The 24,173-nt window shown below is 36.3% G+C and overlaps 2 protein-coding genes across 2 annotated transcripts in view; one reads left to right on the plus strand and one right to left on the minus strand.

The window, feature by feature from the left end:
* Positions 1-1,368: 1,368 nt before the first annotated feature.
* On the minus strand, positions 1,369-7,361 carry si:ch73-127m5.2 (uncharacterized protein LOC561202 homolog). Its single transcript, XM_056469427.1, has 4 exons — positions 7,263-7,361; positions 5,244-5,931; positions 2,453-2,582; positions 1,369-2,361 (listed from the first exon to the last, which is right to left on the minus strand). The coding sequence occupies exons 2-4, from the start codon at positions 5,881-5,883 to the stop codon at positions 1,950-1,952; spliced, it is 1,182 nt and encodes a 393-aa protein (XP_056325402.1). The 5' UTR covers positions 5,884-5,931; positions 7,263-7,361; the 3' UTR covers positions 1,369-1,949.
* Positions 7,362-21,348: 13,987 nt separating this feature from the next.
* The window catches only part of si:ch73-127m5.1 (neurotrypsin), an 81,033-nt gene continuing 78,208 nt past the window's right edge, over positions 21,349-24,173 (plus strand). The window contains exon 1 of the mRNA XM_056469844.1: positions 21,349-21,704. Coding sequence (XP_056325819.1) covers positions 21,645-21,704 — 60 coding nt within the window. The 5' untranslated portion in view covers positions 21,349-21,644. The remainder of the gene's footprint in view (positions 21,705-24,173) is intronic.

Raw genomic sequence — 24,173 nt, forward strand, 5'->3', positions numbered from 1 at the left:
TACGAAAACCAAAATGGGTGCGATGGCTTGGCATTTATAGACTAACAGCAGACCGATCACATTGTACAACATCTGAAATGTTGTTTTGGTCATTCTTGAATCCCACAGCCAACGTCTATTGGACTATTTCCTCCCAGAATTTTCTTGAACGACATCGCTTCCAAAAAGTGGTCTCAAGGCTCTAAAAGTCATCAAACATTCATTGTATTTCGTCTTCGTCTGAGGTGCAAGTAATTATATAAGAAAAAGGCCCACAATGGCTTCTCCTAACGAGCAAATTCCATTTGTCTTTTTTATATTTGGTGCCAGTTTATCAGAAAGTGGAAATTTTGTTCTCTTTGACTCATTGGATGAAAAACTCCTTGATTTGCGAATATTTTTTGAGATATTCCAGTTTTATGCATAAGGGTAATTATCATCTTTGGAGGAAAACCTAGCTATTGATGTCTTGCAATAGTCAATGTGACATTGCGCACATTAAAAATCATAGTTTTCCAAGATGACACTGCAATGGGGGCTAGCTATGTACTAAGCATCCTTCCCCTGACCTCAAGAAGCACATTAGCAAGTAATGCTAGAAACTGGAGCTTTTAGAGGCCTTGTTGGTGTTCCTGCCTCCCATGCTGATAACACTGGGTTGAATCCAGACAAGTACAACCAGACGGGTTAAACTCATCTCTATTAACTTACTCCTATCTGAGTTACGGCACCTGTCTAGTCAAATCTGGTGTCAGCTTCTTTTAAGTGTTGACAGACCAGGTTTGATCATGCCAATATGGCAGACGGCTTATATATACTGGACCATAGAAACAGCCCCTAATGAGGTATCTATATATTGACCTTATTCTACAATGTGGAAGTGCGCTCATTTTTGCAATTGTTTTTAAACTTCCGATTCAGTCGCCTATAGGAGAAATGACTTGGAATAATAAACAGCAGAAAACAGTCAAACTAGTTGCTCTACAAACAAGTGTGTTCATGACCATATAGACAAAGCAGAATACTATAATAAGAAAATATGTTTGCAACATCAAGCAGCAGAACAAGCTGTTTTTTTAATGTCTAAAAATGAATGAGACTGGAAGTCTCAAGCCAAAAAGATTTAAATGGCTGCGCCTGCTTGTACCTGGAGAATAGGGTCAATTTATTTCTATTGTTTTGGATTTTGTTGCTTCTGTTTTCTGGAAAAATTGTAAGAGTGATTGCTTCTTTAAAAATACCCCACACAATTTCTGGATTCATAGCTTAAACATTGCAAAATAAGTATTGCCACAAAATTTCATAATTACAAATATATTTGATACGTTTTCAGCAGTTTATATTGAAATAGTTTATGCTCTGCAGCCAAAGAAAAGGAAAATATGCAAATGTCTTTAAAAAAGTAATGCTTTTAATACAAGCATTTGATGAGCAATCTGCAAAACTTGCTGAGTACGTTACAACTGCTGTTTGCACAACACTACATATCAGACACAAACAAAAAACAAAACCCAAATAAATAGTGTGAAATAATATCAAAGAGAAGATATGTTCTTACTCAACCTAAATTACTCAGAGATGGTATGACTAAGTAAGATTAGGTAAAAATCAAAGAACATATCAGAGATAAAATTCTAAAACGAGACTAACAAAGTTCATGAGAGTACAACATAGTGCTTGATATGAAAATAAAAATCAGCTTGCATGCTACTTTAATAGCATACATTGTATGTGTACATTTGTTCTTTACCACAAATAATAAAACAAGATGAAAAGGACATGCAAACATGGAAGACTTAAATAAAAAAAAAACACAATCTCAAACCCATAATTATGTCTCGATTACTCAGAAAGAAATTAGATATATTCAGTCTTGAGAGAAGGTGAGAAGTCTAATGTTTATAAAACTAAAATCTTCTATGAAAACGTCTTGCACTCAGAATTCACAGTGTCTCATCAGGCATGCGATGTTACGCTAGACCTGTGTTGGTCGTGTTAAGTCCACTGGATATAGTTTCGTATCCTACGGAGACCAGTGTTAAAACGCTGCTTTCCATCTCTGTGGACTGCTGAACTTCAGGAACAACTGAATCCATTCTCATTTGTTTTCCTTTCTTCCGTCCCCTTTTGCCCTTTTCTTTAGGTTTGCCATCTTCTGTGGCGGCTTTGGGCTTACGGTTGCGTTTTCGGATCCTTCTCACCGGAGGTTCAGGTTTGGGGTCGGTGTTCCCAGAGAGGATTCGTATTTGTCGGTCGATGACGCTATCTACGATATCGAGAGCTACATCCATCATCCCATTACCAAGACCATGTGTAACATTGGAGAACAAACGTGTATTCACAGGGTCGTTAAAAATCTTGCGCATTTCCTCAAGATAGTTCCTGTTTAAAAACAACAACAAAACTAAAATCAGTTTCCGAATCAAAGCGGAAGCACTTAGTGTTCTTTCTGCAGGCCATCAAATATTGTTACCTTGTTTCAATGATTTTTGACCAGTGCTGAACCTGATTTGTTTCAGGTAGCAACTGTTTCGCCATATTCTCGTAGTCGACATATTGCAGTGCAAAATCCTTCATGTCTTTGCAAAGAGCCGCTGTGTCTCCTGAACAGAATAAAAAAATCATGAGGAATTATTTTAAATTCAATCTAATGTCCAAATTCATTCATAATATGGTTGAATGGAGGAAACGTCTTTCAAAACCCGTATGACTTAAAGCCCCCATACATATATGTCAAGCGAAATCAAAAGGAAAAAAGGTGTGACAATTTCAAAGAAAATTAGGAACATTTGTTAGTTTTCGGAGTTTAAAAAAGTTAGAAATCTCCTTAAAGGTTAATTCCAATACATGATATACATCTTTGAAATAACATTGGTTGGTGGAGATCACGCAATTGTTGGTATGCTCTAAGGCTGCATGATTTTGGAAAAATCTAACATTGTGATAATTTTTATTCTGTTTTATATATTGCGATATGAGTACAATTTCACAAGATGTGTTGAATAATTATTTGGAAAGAATTTAGAATTTTAGATTGATTGGGATGATTCTGTAGCGGAGCACGTATCTGCGGACATTTTTTGCTATTTCTGCTGAGAATTTTGTAAAATATCTGCGGATTTATGCGGAATAATTTTAGAAGTATCAGAACTAAAACCTTAATATATGAAATTAAAAACAATACCTTTTTAACTTTTATTTAATGTTTACAATGCAAATCCAATTAGATCTACTTAATTGGTAAACAAAGCAAATCTCTCATGTAATATCTAGTAATCTCTCATGTAATATATGTAAGTAATATCTACTAAAAGACAGAAAATATTACTTACAAACTGTATTGTAAATGAATCATATCAACATTTTAATATTATTATTATATCACAATAATATTAATGAAATTAATTTTAAAAATGGATAAATATAAGGCTCAATGCTCTCACTGGCAGAGCTGTAATAAAACAAAACACTATTGGTGGTTGTTTTTTTTTTTTTAAAGGGGAGAAGCTACACTGTCTTACCCTCTCTTTGTGTTTTGGTTGAGATTACGTCAAACATCGAATAAAAATGCATTTTTGAAGCACTTCACAGGACCTTTAAGACTTTTTAAGGCCCAAAATTTTGTTTTTGAAATTTAACACCCAGTGGACACCCTGCTAATGACTTTCATTGTAGGTGCAAAAATAATTTAAGTTATTCTAAAGCAGGGCTTTTCAATTAGTTTGTCATGGGGGCCAGTTCATGAAAAGCATCCCAAATGAGGGGCCGGAGAGATATGACTTGCAATATGAGTGATGACACAACTGCATAAAAGAGCCAATATGCTGTATTTTTGCTCCTTAAGATACCCACGTTGGCTTTCTCTACATTAAAACGTTAATTTATTGTATTTTGAAACTACATAACATCACTGCATTGTACAATGTGGCTTTTTTAAAAAACATATTCAACTATTGTTCAAAGCACAACAAAAGCAGTGCAATGTTAAGTAGACTTCTTCGACATTCAGACACATTCATATGTTATGTTTTAAACTGTGTAACAATTAGGGATGCAACAATTATATATTTTAGTTGTACGATTATATAGTCTGAAAAATAATCATGGTTTTAAGGTTATCACCATTATTATGCATTTATTAAATCCAAGACACTATTTTAGAAAATCACAAAAAAACTGCTTATATTTTAAAGTGTTGTTTATATATAACCAAATTCAGCACAAAATATTCATAAAAAACAAACGATACTCCATTTCTCTTTTTGGGCTTAAAAATAAATGAAAAAGTTTTTGATTTAAACATGATAATTTTACAATAAAAATAAATGACAGAACAATGAATAAATAAATAAACATAAAGAACAAATAAAAAAATTGAATTTGTCTAATGTTAATTTAAGCTATATATTAGCTAAGAATTTAAATGAACTGTTATTATCTGCGTTCATACATACATAATCATTTTTAAAATTTTGTTTAAAGTATCTTTTGTTAACATTGCACTGAAAGCCACGCACAACTCTCACCACTACCACGTAAGATCATTTCTACTGTGCATGTAGGGAGGGCGTGAGTGCGGCGGCCCGTTTGCAAGCCACGCGCGCACTGCTCCCAATATGCGCACGTCTTCATTGGAAATAATGAACTTGCGTGCGGAAAAGAAGCAAAAGTACGAAAAATATAAAAGGCCTGCTGCTATAGTTGATCCAACGTTTGTGCGTATTGGCATAACTTTGTTTAGTTGCAGAAGTTTTGTTCCATGCAACAGAAACGCGGCATTGAGAAGCCTTTAAGATTAATTAACCGCACTGAATTAAAGCGAGGTAAATAGTGGAATCGGCTAATCGTTGCATCCCTATTAACGGTATCAGTGCATTGAACAAAAGGCCTTTTCTACAAACATATCCAAATGTTTTCGGCTGCTCAATGTCAGGTGACTCATGCTCCGCGCAGCCTTCGACTGCAGCTTGTGCTGTATTGAACAGACGCACGTCCCTTCATAACAGTAGCGGCCATTTTTTAACTGAACTAAATTTATTTTTGATGTCTTGGTCACACTATTTGGAGGGCTGGAACAAATCGCCAATTTGGGTCGCCAATTGAAAAGCCCTGTTCTAAAGGATCCTTAATATTATAAAGCGACCACACCTTTTACAGTATGTTCTTCATAAAAAAAAGAAAGTCATACGGGTTTGGAACAACACAAACTCACAATGAATTCGTCATTTTTATTTATTATTTTTAAGTATTATTTTCAGACTTACCTTCAGTTAGTTTGGAAAAAGAACTGGACACCGCCGTATTTGTGCTTGGTGAAAGTCCAAAAACATTTAGAGACTCCAAGAGTGTTTTCTTACTAGCTGGGCCTCGACTCACTCTGGTGTAAGCAGCTAGGGATCGAAGAGACATCTTCTCAGGAGGCTCGAGTCTCCTCTTCACCTCCTCGTAATGGATCTGGTACTTGCGAGCCTTTGAGCTCTTCATGTTTGGGTCCAGTAAGGAAGCCACTTCTGCAAACGGGACCTGCAGCGAGTTCACGGCACCACCTTGAGACGGTGTGGCGCTTTGGCCTTCTGCCGGACCTTGTGTTAACAAGTGGCTTTGAGTTGGAATATGAGACTGCGCTTCCACATGGACTTGCGGAGGAGTCTGCAGATGCGGAGCAGGCTGGATGTGCGACTGAGTCTGGATGTGAGTTGGCATGTGGACGTGAGACTGAAGCGTGTGTGGTACAGCCTGACAGGAGACTTCTTGGGGAAGCACATGCTGTGTGATGATTTGAGCAATGTTTTGAGGTTGTGGTTGTGGCTGGTACATGGTTATAATAGGGTTCCCGACTGAGACATGGACGACGTCAGTGTTCTGGGAAACAGCGGACATGTGCATTCCTGTAGACGGATCCATCGTTTCCCTCTCAGTAGCACAAGATCAGCTTTTTAACGAAATCTGTATCTGTAACAAGGAGGAAAATATATTTTAAAATGTAAATTAAGCACATAGGTCAGCATAAAACAAATAATCAAACATATTTAAGAGTAGTGGTTAATAAGGGGATAAAAACGTCACTGTTTGAAAGGAGAAAAGAAATGTACTGCTATTTATTGGCACGTGGTTTTAATAAATAACCAAGAAAATCTCTTCTTTTAATAAAAACAGATGTCTATAATTGAGACTACTGAATGTTCAAATAAAATATTTAACTATTACATATAATAACTACACTTTATTAGGTACACCTTACTAGTACCGGTTTCGACCCCATTTTTGCCTTCAGAACAGCCTTAATCCTTTGTGGTATAGATTCAACAAGGTTCTGGAAATATTCCTCAGAGATTTTGGTCCACATTGACATGAGAGCATCACACAGTTGCTGCAGATTTGTCGGCTGCACATCCATGATGTGAATCTCCCATTGCTCACTTGGTACTAATGGGCCCAAAGTCAGGCAAAATGGATACAAGGTACATGTATTAGGGAATTAAGTGCATTTAGATTATGTATGCTTTTCTTATTTTAACACTACCTTACTTGTGGTTTATATTAAATTTTAGTTGATAATTTTATAACATATTTATAGTATTACATTTCTCATATTTTTTTAGAGCATCAAGAAAAAAAATATAGCCTGTATGGTCGCATTATTTGCATTGACTTAAAAATTAAAAATTTATTTTTATATTTCACTGTATTTATTTCTCCAGTAATGTTGTTCATACAAAGTTGTTTTGCATTTTAATGCTTAGTCCAAAATAAACACCACCAATAAAACAATAATACCGATACAAAAATAACTCCATAAATAGCACATCTTTCGATCTTATTGTAGCACTGATTATCAAAACCTAAAGATTTCGTCGACAGGAGCGCACATGACGTTTTTGACAGCGTCCCATCAGCGCGAGGCGGCTGAAGTTTGGAGCGCGTTCACGTGAGCGCGCGACGGTATGTTTCTTCTACACACTGCGTTAAACAACACAGTTTATAAAAAATGAGGTGCAGAACATGCTTTTGGTAAAGTACAAGTATGTGATATAATATTGTTTATTTCGCACATTGAGAATGCATATGTGCATAAAGTGCACAAGTCAGTGCTGATTTGAAGAGGAAAGATAATCTACTTGTTTTGATGTAGGACAGGCCAAAGCCACCATCATGTTTGAAACGTGATATTCCACCGTATTCATGTGCTCAAATGAGTCCTAAAATCGGTTTTATTTGGACTGTTCTGGTTACGAACGCTAACCTTCAATCAGACACAAGTTACTGACAGTATTCTTACTTACCGCTCTATGGTTAGAGTCGTATTTAAACCTTACTGATCCTAGAACAGTCCATGGCGAGCCGATCGAAGGTCCCCTTCTTCACCGATCCTATTTCGGCGGGTTGCAAATCAGCAGATGAGGCACAGACGCCATAGCTGGCGGAGCTCGTACGCTCATTGGCCAATGTCACTGTCAGTCACATTCAACGTAAGCGCTTATTCGAGGAGGCATGTGTCAGTCATGTTACGTCAGTGTAAAAAGGTGGAATATCCGGAGCTTAAAATGGATGGACGCGAACAAAGCTTTCATATGTCTCGGTTTGTCACACAATGTCACTGACACAATGTTACTGACAAATGTATACAGTAAAATGGAATTTATATGTATATCTTACGTCGCAGTGGTGTATATAAACCCAGGATATTCATCACGTGCTTTCGTGTCAAATTTGACATGAAAGTAAAGGTTCATGTTCAAAACAATAGTTTTCGACCTTAAATATAATGACGACGGCCTGTTCTTAATAGTTACAAAAACTAAAACAACGCGATATAATAATAATTTTAAAGACACTACTAATTTTTTGCACTAGATGGCGGTGTGTATTTTCAAATGGCTTCGTTTCACCACCTCTAAAGATCTCATTAGATGCTGCCCATCACAGCTGTACCCTAATGTTTATTTGCGTTTTCAGCTAGTTGGACAATTAGTCTTAAGTGCTAATTATTAAAGCCAAACCCATTATCTTGGTAATCTTGCCAGTGGAAGAGAGCTATAGGAGAGCAGGGAGCTATTAATGAGAGTAATTGTTTAGAGAGGTCTCTGTGCTATAAGAGGTTGGGTTTTTCCAGTTTTCTGTTGTTTCTTCCTGACGCAGAGAAGTCATGTATCTTCCCCATTATCTGTTGGTCACAAATGAAGTGTCAGCACAAGAGACACAAGGGGAGCAGAGATGAAGAGACGGATGTAATATGTGCTGGAAAAGCAGAAATAACTCCTTCTTCAGCAACCTCTGCATCAGATGTGCCAGGTCAGATTGACAGACGAATAAAAGGTCTGCCAGAACTCATTATTTTGGTTGTATAGCCCAAGCTATATCTTACATGTTTTACATGCGTAGCTATTACCTGCATTAAATTGGTGTACATTTTTAAAATGATTATTATTTATTGGTTTAGACAAAGCATTTGTAATTTTCATTAGACGTAGATTCTCTGTGGTTCTATCTATCTATCTATCTATCTATCTATCTATCTATCTATCTATCTATCTATCTATCTATCTATCTATCTATCTATCTATCTATCTATACATTGACAGTCTTCTGAAAAAGCCAGTATAATTGCACTATAATATAAATGCACTATAATTGCAATCCTTTCAGTGATGTGACCGTTAAGTCATGACGAAAAATATCTGTTCCTTGGCAGGGCTTAAAATCTAAAAAAAAAACCTTAGATGAACAACAATGCTTGACATATTACACATTGTGTCATTAACAAAGATAAAGCCAAACTTTAAAAGCCATAGGTGTCAAGCTTAGAACACCCACATAGTAATTAAGAGGGTATGTAGCAATCAGGCACTGCGACTGTGTGTGAAATGATTTTAACTAGATGATTGTCATCAAGTGGAGCATTTCTATAAATGCAGAAGTTTTGGCAGTTTGTTGATCTGGAGTCTTCAGTATTAAAACAATGGCAAGGAGGAAAGACAATGATCTTGGAGAAGTAACTGCTGCTGCTGCCATCAATCTTTGAGGGGTAATGTGGCCATTTCCAGGCAGTTTGAAGTCCATCATTCAACACTGAGGAAGTTTATTTATTCAAAACAGGCACCAGTATCCCCCTGAGTAGACTACCAAGCAAATTCAACCCAAAGATCAGACTGTGGAATGCTTCGAGAAATGGCAGACAACCCAAAAATTTCACAGCAGACTTCACAGGCCTCAGTTAAAATGATCAAATATAATGTTCATGAAAAAAGATGGTACAAGTACTGGATGCTTGAATGACTGTCAGAAGTAAACCTCTTCTCTCTCTTAAAAAAACATGATAATTTAGTTTTTTGAACAAACCATCAGAACAATGATTGTTGAACAAATGACCATGGTGGAGATGTTTGGTGAAAGCCAGTGGTGTAAAGTAACAAATACTCAAATTACTGTAACTGAGTAGTTTTTCTCAGGAATTGTAGTTTTAAAAACTAAATTTTTGAACTTGAGTAAATTTATAGTGCTGTATCGGGACTTTTACTCCATTATTTTTCGTCAGCCTGCAGTCAATACTTTATTTTTACCTCTCTACGATGATTGGCTGAGTTGAAAAACCAGTCCTGTGATTCACGTCCAATCAAATCCAACATAGAACGTAAATCACATCATACTGAAAAACCTCAAGACGTGGGCGCTTTATAAATGCAGCAAATTGTCTGGAAGCATTAGTTGACATTGGTAAACATAAGTGTTCAGAAAGATGTCCAAAATCTTTACACTCAATTACCCAGAAACCATTTAGAGTGCATGCCACAGCTGAGAAGGTGAAGGATGTTTACTGGATGATGGCTGAAATCACCAAATGGCCTTAAACAGTAACTAACTGCTGTACAGAATGTTACATTTTCACACACATGCACAAATTGCATGTAAATGCATCTTCCTTGTATAATACTTACTACTGTTTACTCTTGAATACTTTTAAAATGGCTACCTTTTACTCATACTTCGAGTAATATTTACAACAGATACTTTTATTTTGCTTGCACTACATTTTTGGGCAATTGTTGGTACTTTTACTTGAGTATGATTTTTCAGTACTGTTTCTACCATTGGTAAAAGCCTAAAAAGCATATCAGTACACAATACATCATACTAAAAGTCAAGGGTGATGATTTGGGGCTTGCTCAGTATTTAAAGGACCTGAGGATCTCAGTCATTGGCTCAACCATGATCGTCTTTGTATACCAATGTATTTTAGAGTCAGATGTGAGACCCTCTGTCTGACAGCTAAATCATGGGCCATGCAACAGGACAATAATCCCAAACACACCAGCACAACTACAACAGAATGACTGAAAAGAACGGTCCATAGCTCATCCAGATTGAAATGCTCTTGCTCTTTGCTCCTCATATTACTGGAGCAACATTGTAAAGGAGAACCAAAATTCCTTTAAAACGATGTGAGATGTAATGTTGCAGAAAATGATTACTTCAAGTATTTGCTTCTAAAAGTGGATTGAATCTAGGTTGTGACCCGTGGCTTTTCAAGCCTTTATTTTCGTTAAATAAATAATGGCACGGTGCAGTCACAGTCGTGATGTTGTTCATCTGAGGCTTTATTTTCCACATTTTAAGACCTGCCAAGGACCAGATCATTTTTTATTATGCCACAACATGGAATACTATAGTTTTAAATCAACCTTTTTTTCTACACCCCAGGATGCTTTGCGTGAAATATACAAGTAACTTCATTTAAACTAAAAAAATAATTTGAAAACACATTGAAGTGTCATCATTTACCTCACAGTTCATTCATAAAATATGAAAAGGAAATTATTTGAACTAATAAATTACTTTCAACAGACCGAAGGTTTTCTGCAGAACCAGAAATAAAGAAGTAAAGCTTTCTGCAGCAATATAATGGACATATTTAATATTACTGTACTGCACTGACCTTAGTGCAGCATTTGGAACCAAAATTTCTCCTTCACTTCCATAAATTTTTAGCCTAAATACAAATTGTTATAATGTTATTTTTATTTTTTATGCAATGTCAATTTCATGTTGAAATACCAACTGCAACATTATTTTCTTGACAGTTAAACATAAAACACAAAACCAAACATATTTCTGGCTTAGTTTTTAGAGTATTTAGATTAATTAAAATATAATTTTCTATTAATCGATCAATAAATTATTCGATCTATCTGTATTTATGTATATCCATTTTAACCAGTTAACTTGTAATTTCAGTCACACTTTACAGTAAGGTTTCATTAATTAATGTTAGTTAATGTTTTAACTGTGAAGTACAGATACACGGTAGCTAAGAATGAACATTTGTTAATGCATTATTAAAGTCCAACACTGTGCTTGTTAACATTAACATTTAACATCAACTAACAACGAACAACTATATATTTATGAACTAACAATAACAAACATGAATTAATATATTGTCATTTATTAGTAAATACATGAACTAATGCAAGCTTGTAGAAACACTTTAGTTCATGTATCAATTCATACTGTCAACTTCTGCCTTATTCATTCATTCATTTTCTTTTCGGCTTATTCCCTTTATTAATCAGGGGTCACCACAGGAGAATGAACCGGCAACTTATCCAGCATATGTTAGGCACAGCGGATGCCCTTCTAGCTGCAACCCATCACTGGGAAACACCCATACACTTCACTCATACACTACGCACAATTTTAGCTTACCCAATTCACCTGTACCGCATGTCTTTGGACTAATAGGGGAAACCGGAGCACCCGGAGGCATACGGAGGAAACCCACACAAGCACGGGGAGTACATGCGAACTCCACGCAGAAATTCCAACTGACCCAGCACTACCTACTGCGCCACCGTGCCGCCCACAATTGCCCTATTTAATGCTTATTATTAAGATATTAACTTTTTTTAATAAGGTGTAATCTAAATCTACATCCCTAAACCCAACCAATACCTAAACCCAACTACCACCTTACTTACTACACTGTTAACGATTTCTTGTATGATTTACAGTAACTTAATAGCAGCAGTTTGCCAGTAACTTACTGTAAATCAATTACAGCAAGACACTTTTTTACATTTGCACCATCATTTATCTTGCTGTATATGTATTTACAGAATTGTATAAACATCTTTACCATAAAACATACAGTAATTTTTAAAATACAACATTAAAATACTGTAACAAACTGCATAACTATATTACAGTAAAATACAGTTTATATTACAGTTAAATACTGTGTAATTTACATACATTGTAAACAGTGTATTAAAAAGCAGTAAATTAGTAGTTTATTGAGCTATAGTCATAGTTAAAGGTTTGTTAATACTGCAAAATGTACTTTAATAAAATGTAACCAATCTTAAAGTGTTACTGTAATTTCAAAGCTGAGAGACATCGTTGGTACAGTTGTTGAGATCCTTCATTAATAGAGGAAAAATCCTGGATGAAGTTGCTGGCATCTTCGACAGCATGTGCCACTTCAAACAGTATCTTACAACAGCATTCAGAGTGCCTGTGGCGGCCAACGCTAAACGCTCTGCTGTTGTCCCGCTGCCAGACTCCGGGGAAGGGATACGGGTAGAGGAAGTCTGAGTATTTTAGAATTCATCTCTAAATATTTAACTGAATAAGGAAGTCTATATCGTGTTGGAAATGTGTGTGTTTATGACAGTTGAATTAATATGCTAAATGTGACAATAAACATAACAGAGTTTGATCACATACAAAAACCTAGCTCCAAATCACGATGCATACAAATGAGTTTAGAGCTGTATGAATTTGGAAGATTGTTGATACCAACATCTAGCTTTAATATTTCACATTCATGCACTGAGGTTTGATTTGTTACACCTGTGTGCTTGTATTGTAGTTTATTGAAAATGAAAATTATCATCATGTACTCAATTGTAGCAGTTTAACTTGAAGTGAGCAATATGTTTGTTGTAGTTATTAAGTTTGGTTTATGTTATTTAATACAAAGACAACTTTTTTTGTAGGTTCATGTTGGCTCAGATCTATTTAATAACACCTAATAAAGTTATTATTGTTTATTATTGTTCATATTTCATCTTGTTCATACATATTTAATTATTTGATGAAAAATGTAAAAATCAGCATGGTGCAGCTAACCAAAAAACTAATAATATTAAAAAAAAATTTGGCACTATCCTTCAAACTCCTATAGGTTTTATCCATTTGTCAAGATACAAAGTAATACACTAAATAATAATAATAACAATAATAATAATTCTGGAGAGTTATGGAATCAACATTGGGTGGAATTACCCTGACAAATCTTACTGGACATTTAAAGAATAAATAAAAACATATTATTTTAATCAAACTCAAAGCTTACAAATTTAGTAAATCCAGAGATGTTGTCTTAAAGAGGACATATTATGCCACTTTTTACAAGATGTAAAATATCACACAAGTCGGCGCAATAGCCTAGTGCAGGGGTCCCCAAAGTTCCTGGAGGACCGGTGTCCTGCAGACTTTAGCTCCAACCCTAATCAAACACACCTGAACAAGCTAATCAAGGTCTTACTAGGTATACTTGAAACATCCAGGCAGGTGTGTTGAGGCAAGCTGGAGCTAAACCCTGCAGGGACACCGGCCCTCCAGGACCGAGATTGGTGACCCCTAGCCTAGTGGTTAGCGCATTGATATATGGAGAACATCAGGGCATCACGAGTTTGAATCCTGGCTCGAGGACCCCCCCCCCCCCCCCCCCCCTCCAACTTTGCTTCCTGTCAAAATACTGTCCTATCTAAAAAAGGCCAAAAATAAATCTATATATATATAAAAAAAAAAAAAAATATATATATATATATATATATATATATATATATATATATATATATATATATATATATATATATATATAAAACGTTTTTGTAACTTTTTGAAACTGCCCCTTTTAAACTTTGATCCAAATTGTGCCATTTTGGGGCATCACGGTGGCGCAGTGGGTAGCACAATCGCCTCACTGCGAGAAGGTCACTGGTTTGAGCCCTGGCCAATAGAGTCTGGCTGCAGATTTGCAATTGCACTTTCAGGCTTGCACTCTCGGACTTGCACTCTCAGGCAACTGTGCTTCCTCTGCAAGTGACGTTGTTTACAATCGGCACCTGTGCCCGCTTGCATGACAGTCCTTTTTCTTTTCTATAAGAAGTCCTTTCATATTTAACTTCTTATCTGTCACTCTTACCTAAGTGCCTTTTTTCTAAGTGTTTCACTGTAGTTTCTAACAACATACAGCAACAGGCATTGCAGTTGCTGTAGTTACATAAACAGATCATAACGAACCACAAATGCTTGCCTTGAAACATGTATGTGAGTGAAAGTGTTTATGGGTGTTTCCCAGTGTTGGGTTGCGGCTGGAAAGGTTTATAAGAATGAAAGAATTAATAAAGGGACTAAGCCGAAAAGAAAACGAATGAATTAATGTCCCCAGTGGGTGTATGTGAAGTTTGATCCAAATTTTGCCATTTTGGTGACTGTCGCTTTAAATTTAAATGAGATTTTGCTCCCAGCCCTCTTTTTAATTTAAGGCCAAGATTAGTTTAGTCAGCACAATTAAGTGCACACAGCATGCCATATTTTCTGATAATTATAGGAAATAATCCCAAAAGGCAATTGACTGTGTAAAGCCACATAAAACAAAACAAAAATATGATGTATATGCCGAGTTCAGCGGCTAAACAGATGATGGCGACCAACGAGACCTAGCTGTCACTCAAGAGGCCACGCCCTTAATTATGCAGACTTAATATAAACTAAACGGATGGGTTAAAAAAAAATCACCCCCCTTACAGTTGTCATGAAGGGTAATATTAGCTATATGCACCAAAATCGTTCTTTGTACCAGGCTGTTAACAGTTTTTTTTTTGTGCTGTAAAGTTGGCCATTTTAACAGTGGGCTCAATAGAAATCTGCTCTATTATGAAGCCAGGACTAACGGAATTTCGATGAATTGCAGTTCCAGTTACTTCCGTATTTGCTTCACGGGGGAGAGCGAAGGTTGCCGCTTGATATTGACTGAGAAATGGATAAAAATATTTATTTTCAGAATGGGCTGTACTCATTTATGCTGAGCACTGTATATAGGGGCTACTATTTTAAATCCTGTAACCTAATATCTGATTTAAACAAAAAAATCAGCACTTGGGCAAATTTGAGAGTTTTGGAGTCAAATTGATGCCTTGGAAAATATTAATAGCTGTTAACATGTGCAGAACAGCAATGACAGAAAAATCTTCTTCCTTTCTTCTCTCTTATCAGTCTACATACCAGCAGGGTGAGGATTGGCTACTGTTGAGAGGGTTAATGCAACTGAGAGCCAATGCCTCCGGATAAAAGCACTTATGATACAATACAGAACCCCTAAATCTGTTTGTGTGCGTGACTGTAAGTTATTTTTGTGGCTTCATAAGACTTTGCAAAGCATTATGACTCACTGATATGTTTGTTGCCAAGAAGAAACATACTTTCAATGCTACCTCTTTTGAATTGTCCTTCAGTACAGTGCCACTTTCAGGTTATTGCTCCATATTTCTCTACCCCCCCCCCCCCCCCCCCCCACCACTTTATGACCCAATTTCACAAAGAGCACAAAGACAATTGTCTCTTAAAAAATCCCTAAATGTGCTGAGAGAGTTGGAGGTACTGCTGGCAGTTTAACCATTGTGTTGCCATGACAACAGCGCATCCATCAAAGCGCAACACCAGTAAAAATCCTTGTTTCCCCCGTTACAACCACCGATCATAATGGAGCAGGTGTCTGTGCAGCACCCAGATATAACAGGACTGTAAAACACACCAGCGCCAATGATCAGGTCATGAGTTTACCAGGAGAAAGGGAGGACTGGGATGGTAATGTATGCATGCTTGTGTGGGTGCGAAGACTCCGTGGGTGACTTTGCATGCCACCAGTAGAAGGTCACTCATGCTGGGCTTCTCAGCTGCAGCTTTATTATTATGAGCAAACATGAAGAGGCTAAATCCATTATGCTCTGGTCTATTTGTTTTTATTAAAAGTATTCATGACATCCAATAAACGTTTTGGGATTTAAAGCAGGTTACCCTAAAGTACTGTGCAATGCAATGCAATTCGGAACTTTCATGATTTGTAGTTGTAAATAAACAATGATTATTGGAAGTTTTAAAAGGACTTCGTCTTATGAATTTCATTTTTTAATGTGAAGAGTTCAGATGCAAAAGTGTCTAAGTGTCACCTGAACATCTCTTCTAAAACCAGAATTTTTCTCAGGCTCCTATCGGTTCAGTAATTTCATTTTTATGGCAAAGAATAGGTTATTTGCATTGTCTGTAATGTGAAATAGCTGAACACAGGAGCCTGAAAAAAATGCTCTGTAGAAGAATGTTTCAGATGGCTTTTAGAGGTTTTTGCATCTGAACTCTTCATATTACTTAGTTTTGAAATGTACTATGAATGTAAAGTATTATATATTTATATTTTCTTTATATAAAGATCATACATTTATACATAAATCAAACACTCACCGGCCCCTTTATTAGGTACACCTTACTAGTACCGGGTTGGACCCCTTTTTGCCTTCAAAACTGATTTAATCCATCAAGGCATATATTTAACAAGGTTCTGGAAATAATCCTCAAAGATTTTGGTCCATATTGCCATGATAGCATCACGCAGTTGCTGCAGATTTGTCAGCTGCACATCCATGATGCGAACCTCCACCACATCCCAAAGCTGCTCTATTGAATTGAGATCTGGTGATTGTTGAGGCCATTTGAGTAAAAAAAACAGTCTGAGATTATTTGCGCTTTATGGCATGGCAACACAATCTCACGGCAATTCATAAATTTTTGATTTAGTGGCTAATTCGTACGATCTAATTTGAACAATTTAGTACGAGTTGCTCATCCCCCAATGACAGTTGGGTTTAGGGGTGGGGTTAGGTGCCACACCTCCTTTTTAAAATCGTACAATTTTGTACGACTGAACTCGTACAAATTAGCCACTAAACTGACAAAATGTAAAATACTTACGTTTTCTCGTGAGATCAGGCTGGGCATGGTGCGTTATCCTGCTGGAAGCAGCCACCAGAGAACGGGACACTGTGTTCATACAGAGGTGGACAAGGTCAGCAACAATACTCAGGTTGGCTGCGGTGTTGACACTGCTCAATTGGTATTAATGGGCCCAAAGTGTGCCAAGAAAATATTTCCTCACCATTACACCACCACCACCACCACCAGCCTGAACCTTTGAAACAATGCAGGATGAATCCAAGTTTGCATGTTGTTGATACCAAATTCTGACCCTACCACCAAAATGTTGCAGCAGAAATCGAGACTCATCAGACCAGGCAACGTTTTTCCAATCTTCTATTGTCCAATTTTGGTGAGCCTGAGTGAATTGTAGCCTCAGTTTCCTGTTCTTAGCTAACAGGAGCAGCACACAGTGTGGTCTTCTGCTGCTGTAGCCTCAATGTTGGACGTGTTGTGTGTTCAGAGATGCTCTTATGCATACCTCAGTTGTAATGAGTGGTTATTTAAGTTACTGTTGCCTTTCTATCAGCTGAAACCAGTCTGGCATTTCTCCTCTGATCTCTGGCATTATTTTTATTATTATTATTATTATTATTGGTATTATTATTATTGTTGTTGTTGTTGTTGTTATTATGTCGTGCTATTTACCATTATTTAATTTTTTGTATTTTTTAATTGTTTTTAAAATTATTATTTTTAGTATTTTGTCTTGTTACAAAAGTTTAAAATGGAAAAAGTGGGAAGTCTTTAACTATGTCTGTCATATCAAACATGGATGTACTATTCACTTAATAATTAATAATATAAAAAAAAAATTGTTACAGAATCAAATGTTCCCTATATCCTAGAAACAAGTCATAAAACCAACAGCTAGATCTCTGCAACTCTCACAATGTTGTCCACCAAAGCTAAGCAGGGCTGTGTCCGGTCAGTACTTGGATGAGAGACCACATGGGAAAGCTAGGTCACTCCTGGAAGGGGTATTAGTGAGGCCACCAGGAGGCGCTCAACCTGCGCTCTGTGTGGTTCCTAACGCCCCAGTATAGTGAAGGGGACTCTATACTGCTCAGTGAGCGCTGTCTTTCGGATGGGACATTAAACCTTAAAGGATGTACTTTGAAAAAGAGTAGGCCTCTGTCCATAATGGCCTCCTAACCATCCCCATATCATAACTGGCTTCATCAATCATGCAAATTTGGTGTAAGGCCTGGCGCAATATGGCTGCCATTGTGTCATCCAAGTGGATGCTGCTGTTCTTTGAGGGTCCAGAAAATACTCTGTTCTTCCCATCTAACACATTCTCAAAGTATTAATTTCCCTATTTTTCTCCCCTCTAGATCTCTGCTGCAGTTTGTGATGTTTCCTCTGCTGGATTTATTCAAAATCCCTCCGGGTCTTTTTTCTTTTCTGATGATTCAGACCTCACTTTCACCTCTCTACTCTTGCATGTAAAGCAAACATTTGTTGAGAGAAATAACTTTTCTTTGTTTATGCACATTTTGAGGGTACGATAATTCAAAAGCCGCTGCTAATAATTTCTTTTTAAATAAAACAAACTGACTGGAGGTTATTAATTAAAGTTGAATTTTTTCCAGTTTAACTTTAGTTAGAACATTTAACAATAGAGCTAATCACTCTATTGTGATTTAGCTCAATCGAGAGAGGGCTTCTTCTGGTTAGTATACCTTAAATGAAGAAGTAATTAGTTAAATATTCTGTAAGCACTATTTAATTTCAATTCATGTAATATATATTAAATGATGTATAGCTAAATATGTATTTAAAGAAATCACACTTGTCGCTGTGACTTCGAACAACAAAAGTGCTATACTCTATTTAAAGTTTTAATTGGTTTTTTAATTTTCTGTTAGGGCGTCACTGTGGCTAAGTGGTTAGCACTGTCACCTCACAGCAAGAAGGTTGCTGGTTCAAGTCCGGCTCCTGTTTCCCCCACAGTCCAAAGACATGCGCTAAAGGTGAATTTAATAAGCTAAATTGGCCATAGTGTATGTGTGTGGATGAGTATGGGTGTTTCCCAGTACTGGGTTGCAGCTGGAAGGGCATCTTCTGTGTAAAACATATGCTGGATGAGTTGGTGGTTCATTCCGCTGTGGCGACCCCTGATGAATAAAGGGACTAAGCTGAAGAAAATTGAATGAATTTTCTGTTAATTTTCTGTTGTCACTTTTTGTGAAGAACTAAAAGAAGTATGTAAGCTTTGGCATGTAAAGGGCGACACAGTGGCTGAGTGGTTAGCACTGTTGCCTCGCAGCAAGAAGGTCGCTGGTTCAAGTCCCGACTGGGTCAGTTGGCATATCTGTGTGTAGAGTTTGCATGTTCTCCCCATGTTGGCACGGATTTCCTCTGGGTGCTCCGGTTTACCCCACAGTCCAAAGACATGCGGTACGGTGAATTGAATATACTAAATTGCCATAGTTTATGTGTGTGAATGAGTGTGTATGGATGTTTCCCAGTACTGGGTTGCAGCTGGAAGGGGATTCGCTGTGTAAAACATATGCTTCATAAGTTGTCGGTTCATTTCGCTATGGCGACCCCTGATGAATAAAGGGACTAACCCAAAGGAAAATAATTGAATGAATTAGATGTACTACGTCCTTATTATTATCCATTTTTGTTATTCATCAAATGAGTCCTGCTTGTAAGTTATTAAATCTAATTAATTAAAAGCAGCTAATTAGATCTGCTTTTGGTCTTTGTGTATAAAGTGTACTTTTTCATTTTTGAATTTGTAGAAAATATTTAGAAATGAAAGCACTGTTTTTACTTTTACTTACTACTATGACAGAATACATAAGGTCATGAATTGGAAGTTTAGGCATTAAAATTGTTGCTATAGAAACACATTATTCCAAGTTCTATGTGAACATCACCAAGGTGAAAGTCACGTGGTGTCGTCTCGTAATTAAAAAAAAACTATGTATTCAAGACTATAAATATACTACCACAATCAGGAGATCAAGAGAGATACAAAAGAAGGAAAATGCAAGCTACATTAGCTGCAGAAAGAAAAAAGACTACCAAAACAAAGAAGGGGTAAGTACAAATTTATAAGTGTATGAAAATAAATAAATTAAGAGCATTATAGGAAAGCTAGCTAACTCAAATCAGAGTCAATAGACAACAGTTCTTCATATACCAAGAATCTGACACATTTTTTGTTGTTACACATAAGGATTTGAGCAGTGTCAACTTCAATCAGAAAATGTTGAAAAGTAGGGATTGAACCCATGCATTTTTGTTTATTCATTTATACATTCGTTTTCTTTTCAGCTTAGTCCTTTTTTTATTCTGGGGCCGCCACAGTGGAATGAACCGCCACAGTTTTGTTTATGTATAAAAAAAATTCTAACCAAGATAAAAAAGTTGAAGATAAATTCTTTAGATTTATGTGCAGATTCTGAGGAATAACAAAAAATTCTTTTAAACTAAAAGATTGTGCAAAGATATGATGAATGTTTAAATGCAGGTCGAACCAAAATTTCTCAACTAATTCACACATACAAAATAAAGGTATTAAAGTTTCATCATCCTTACCAAAAATGTACAATTACTCGGAATATCAACATATTTGGAAACAAATGAGTTAGCCATATTTATTTTATGCAACATTTTAAAGTGGATTTCTTTCGTTTTATTAGGAAGAAAGTATTGATGAGGCAACAACCAAGCTTTTCTCCAGTCTATATTATTAATTAATGCAACCCAATGAAAATTGTCTCGCGGAACAAAACAATTTCTTTGCTGAAAAATTAGATGAATATGTTAATTATTACATTTTTTTTTATCATGAATGTCAATTCATGTATGTGCTGATTCCTTCATATTTTTTGGATTGTGTTATGACTTTTGACAAGATGGATTAAACCTGTGGGGATAGCGTGTCATCTCGTAATTGCCACATAGCATCGATGCAAATGACGTACATTACTGGAACAAAAAAATCTAGGCTACAACAGAGGCGTCTGAAGCAGTTTGGAAACCCTAGAGAGAAAAAAAAAATAGAAATAGACTTTCTTTTTTGCAACTTTGCAGCTCTTTTTCATGGTCAAACAGCAAGGGTATTCACAAAGCTGAACATGCGAAAAGCATAATATAATTGCTTTACATATTCTACATTTATTTCGGTCTTTTTTGTGGATTATTTTGAGGATTGTTTTTTCAGACTGTATTATTAAAGAGCTTGAATTATCCACATTATCACATAAACGACTAGTTACTTTATCTTGTAATCAGTTGAAGTAAATATTTTGTATTGTGTTGCTCTCAGGACTGCACTGAGGCAGCAGTGACGCCCAATTTGTTGGCTGCTGGTTGATCGGTGCGGCGCGCGCTTGGAGACGTAGCGCTGCGCGTGGGTCGCTACGAGGGGTGTGTGTGTGCGCGCGTCCATGACACTACTCCACAACACCGATTAGACATCATCACATATCAACCTACGGAGGGTCACGGAGCATCGCATCACTCATCCTGGAACACAGCGCTCTTAAACGGCGTCCGCGCAACATTGTGCCATTCAACCCGTTTGAACAACGCTCGTTCGCGGATACACCCTACTCAGGAGGTGGCTTCTAATACCGGACAATGACACTGAGCCGTAGCCGGAGATAGGGATGGATACAAGAGTGTGGAGGATGCTCGCCCTGCTCGGTGTGTTTGCAGCTTTTCTGGAGGTAAGATCTGCGCCTTTAATAGCGTAAAGCAAAAACGCCTAAACTGGCTGTTTTGCTAACACCCTGTGTGGTTTTGCGTGTTGTATTTGTAGGCTATTGCTTTGTGCCGGTAATATTAATGCTGCATGATTTTAAAGTGCACCCTTTTGGTCAAATCTACTTCAGCATCTCAGTCTGTCATTGTGCAATAAAACACTCACATGCTGTTTAATGGATTCAGGCAAAGCCACCTCCCTCTAATAGAGGATCTGACATGCTGTAGGGAGGAAATGTCGCTTAAATGAAACACGTTAGACACGGGGAATTATTAGATGTTTGAGTTCAGTTTATCATTATTATTATTATTTGTTTGATGCATTTTGTATACATAAAGGTAAGAGCTTGCAAACCACAGGGATTGAGAGACTAAAATACAACACATTGACCCATATTTTGCTCAAAGATTAATGAGTTTGATGAGTGTGCTAGAATAAATTTATCGACCACACACTTAATGGTATTTCAGGGGATTTGCAGAAGAATTCAGTATTAGGACTGTTTAATGGCTGATTTCTTGGGTACTGGAGTATATTTACACACAAGAGTCCTTAAACTCAGACCAGCACAGAAGACAAAGAAACATGCAGTTGTGAAAAAAAAAAATCCAGCATATATATGTTTGTATATATACAGTGCTCAGCATAATTGAGTACACCCCATTTTGAAAATGAATATTTTTATCCATTTCTCTGTGAATATAGACAATGTGTTTTGGTGCATTTTAACAAAAGAGATTTATTAAACAGATATATTTATTAATATCATATTTTAGTCACCAAACATATTTAGAAATGGAAAGATAACACAATTAAATTTAAGCAAAATATTGCAAAAAAAAATAAAAAATACAACCTACAAAAATTCAACTAATATTCACTTCTCTTGATTTTTCTTTTTTTTGTATTTAATATTTTTTTATAACATATAAATTTGGTTATAAATTAGTTTTTGGACTGTTATTGTCAGTTATTTTGTTAGATAAGCTCCAGATTCGGCGTCAGTACTGACTAATCTAATGTATATGCAGAAATATAATATTGTATAGCTTCCTATTAAAAATCTGAATTTAAAAGACAGATTTTTGAGGGCTGTGCAATTTGGGGAAAATATCTAACTGCGATTATTATTATAATTTTTTTGACAGATATTGTGATTGCGAGTTGATTTACGATTTGATTCAAGCTTCAAACTGATTTTAATTTAATTTAAGCTTCAGCTCATTAATCTGTAAGCCATGGCAACAATTCTGCGACAGCTCTTAAAAATTACCTCTTTTTGTTCTGTGTCTGTGACTTTGAAACAAAAAAATTTCCATATTACAAATGCTGTTTTTCTTTGATATGAATTTATCTATTAATGTTTCTGATGCAGCAGACGCCATAATCCCACTTGTCATCGCTTTCCAGTTTTTTTTTTTTTTTTTATGGTGGGCGTAGTTCAGTTGCACAATTCTGATTGGGCAGAACGAAACTGTGCTCACTTAATTGGCTAGTTATAAAGCCCAGGCCAGATCACAATATTTCAGCACAATTTCCTTGACGTAAGGTGTCGTGGGGAATCGTAAATGACAAATGGACGACGTGATACAATGTTCAATCGTTTCTTCTTATGTAATGTGGCATATTTTATGACAACCGATACCATGTCTGCGATGCCTCGCAGAAAATCTAGCATGTTTTATTTTCTGAAGCATAGTGGACTGGTTTCAAAGCACTTCACCTCAGATGTTATTTTATATATTTTATATGGCAGCCTCAATTCAAATTGCGATTGCGATTCGATTTCGATTAATTGCACAGCCCTAGGGTACTTATATATGCCAAGCACTGTATATATATATATACACAGTTGAAGTCAGAATTATTAGCCCCCCTGAATTATTAGTCCCCCTGTTTATTTTTTCCCCAATTTCTGTTTAATGGAGAGAAGATTTTTTTCAGCACATTTCTAAACATAATAATTTTAATAACTCATTTCTAATAACTGATTTATTTTATCTTTGCCATGATGACAGTACATAATATTTGACTAGATATTTTTTAAGACACTTCTATACAGTTTAAAGTGACATTTAAAGGCTTAACTAGGTTAATTAGGTTAACTAGGCAGGTTAGGGTAATTAGGCAAGTTATTGTATGACAATGGTTTGTGGTTATGGACCGTAAAATGGTCCATAAAAAAATAAAAAACTGCTTTTATTCTAGCCGAAATAAAACAAATCAGACTTTCTCCAGAAGAAAAAGTATTATCAGACATACTGTGAAAATTTCCTTTCTCTGTTAAACATAATTTGTGAAATATTTAAAAAAGAAATAACAATTTAAAGGGCCGGGGGGGGTAGGGGGGGGGTAATAATTCTGACTTTAACTGTGTATATATATATATATATATATATACATATATATACATACAGTGGTAAATATATATGTG

Source organism: Danio aesculapii, chromosome 12 (assembly GCF_903798145.1).
Source record: "Danio aesculapii chromosome 12, fDanAes4.1, whole genome shotgun sequence".
NCBI lineage: Eukaryota > Metazoa > Chordata > Actinopteri > Cypriniformes > Danionidae > Danio > Danio aesculapii.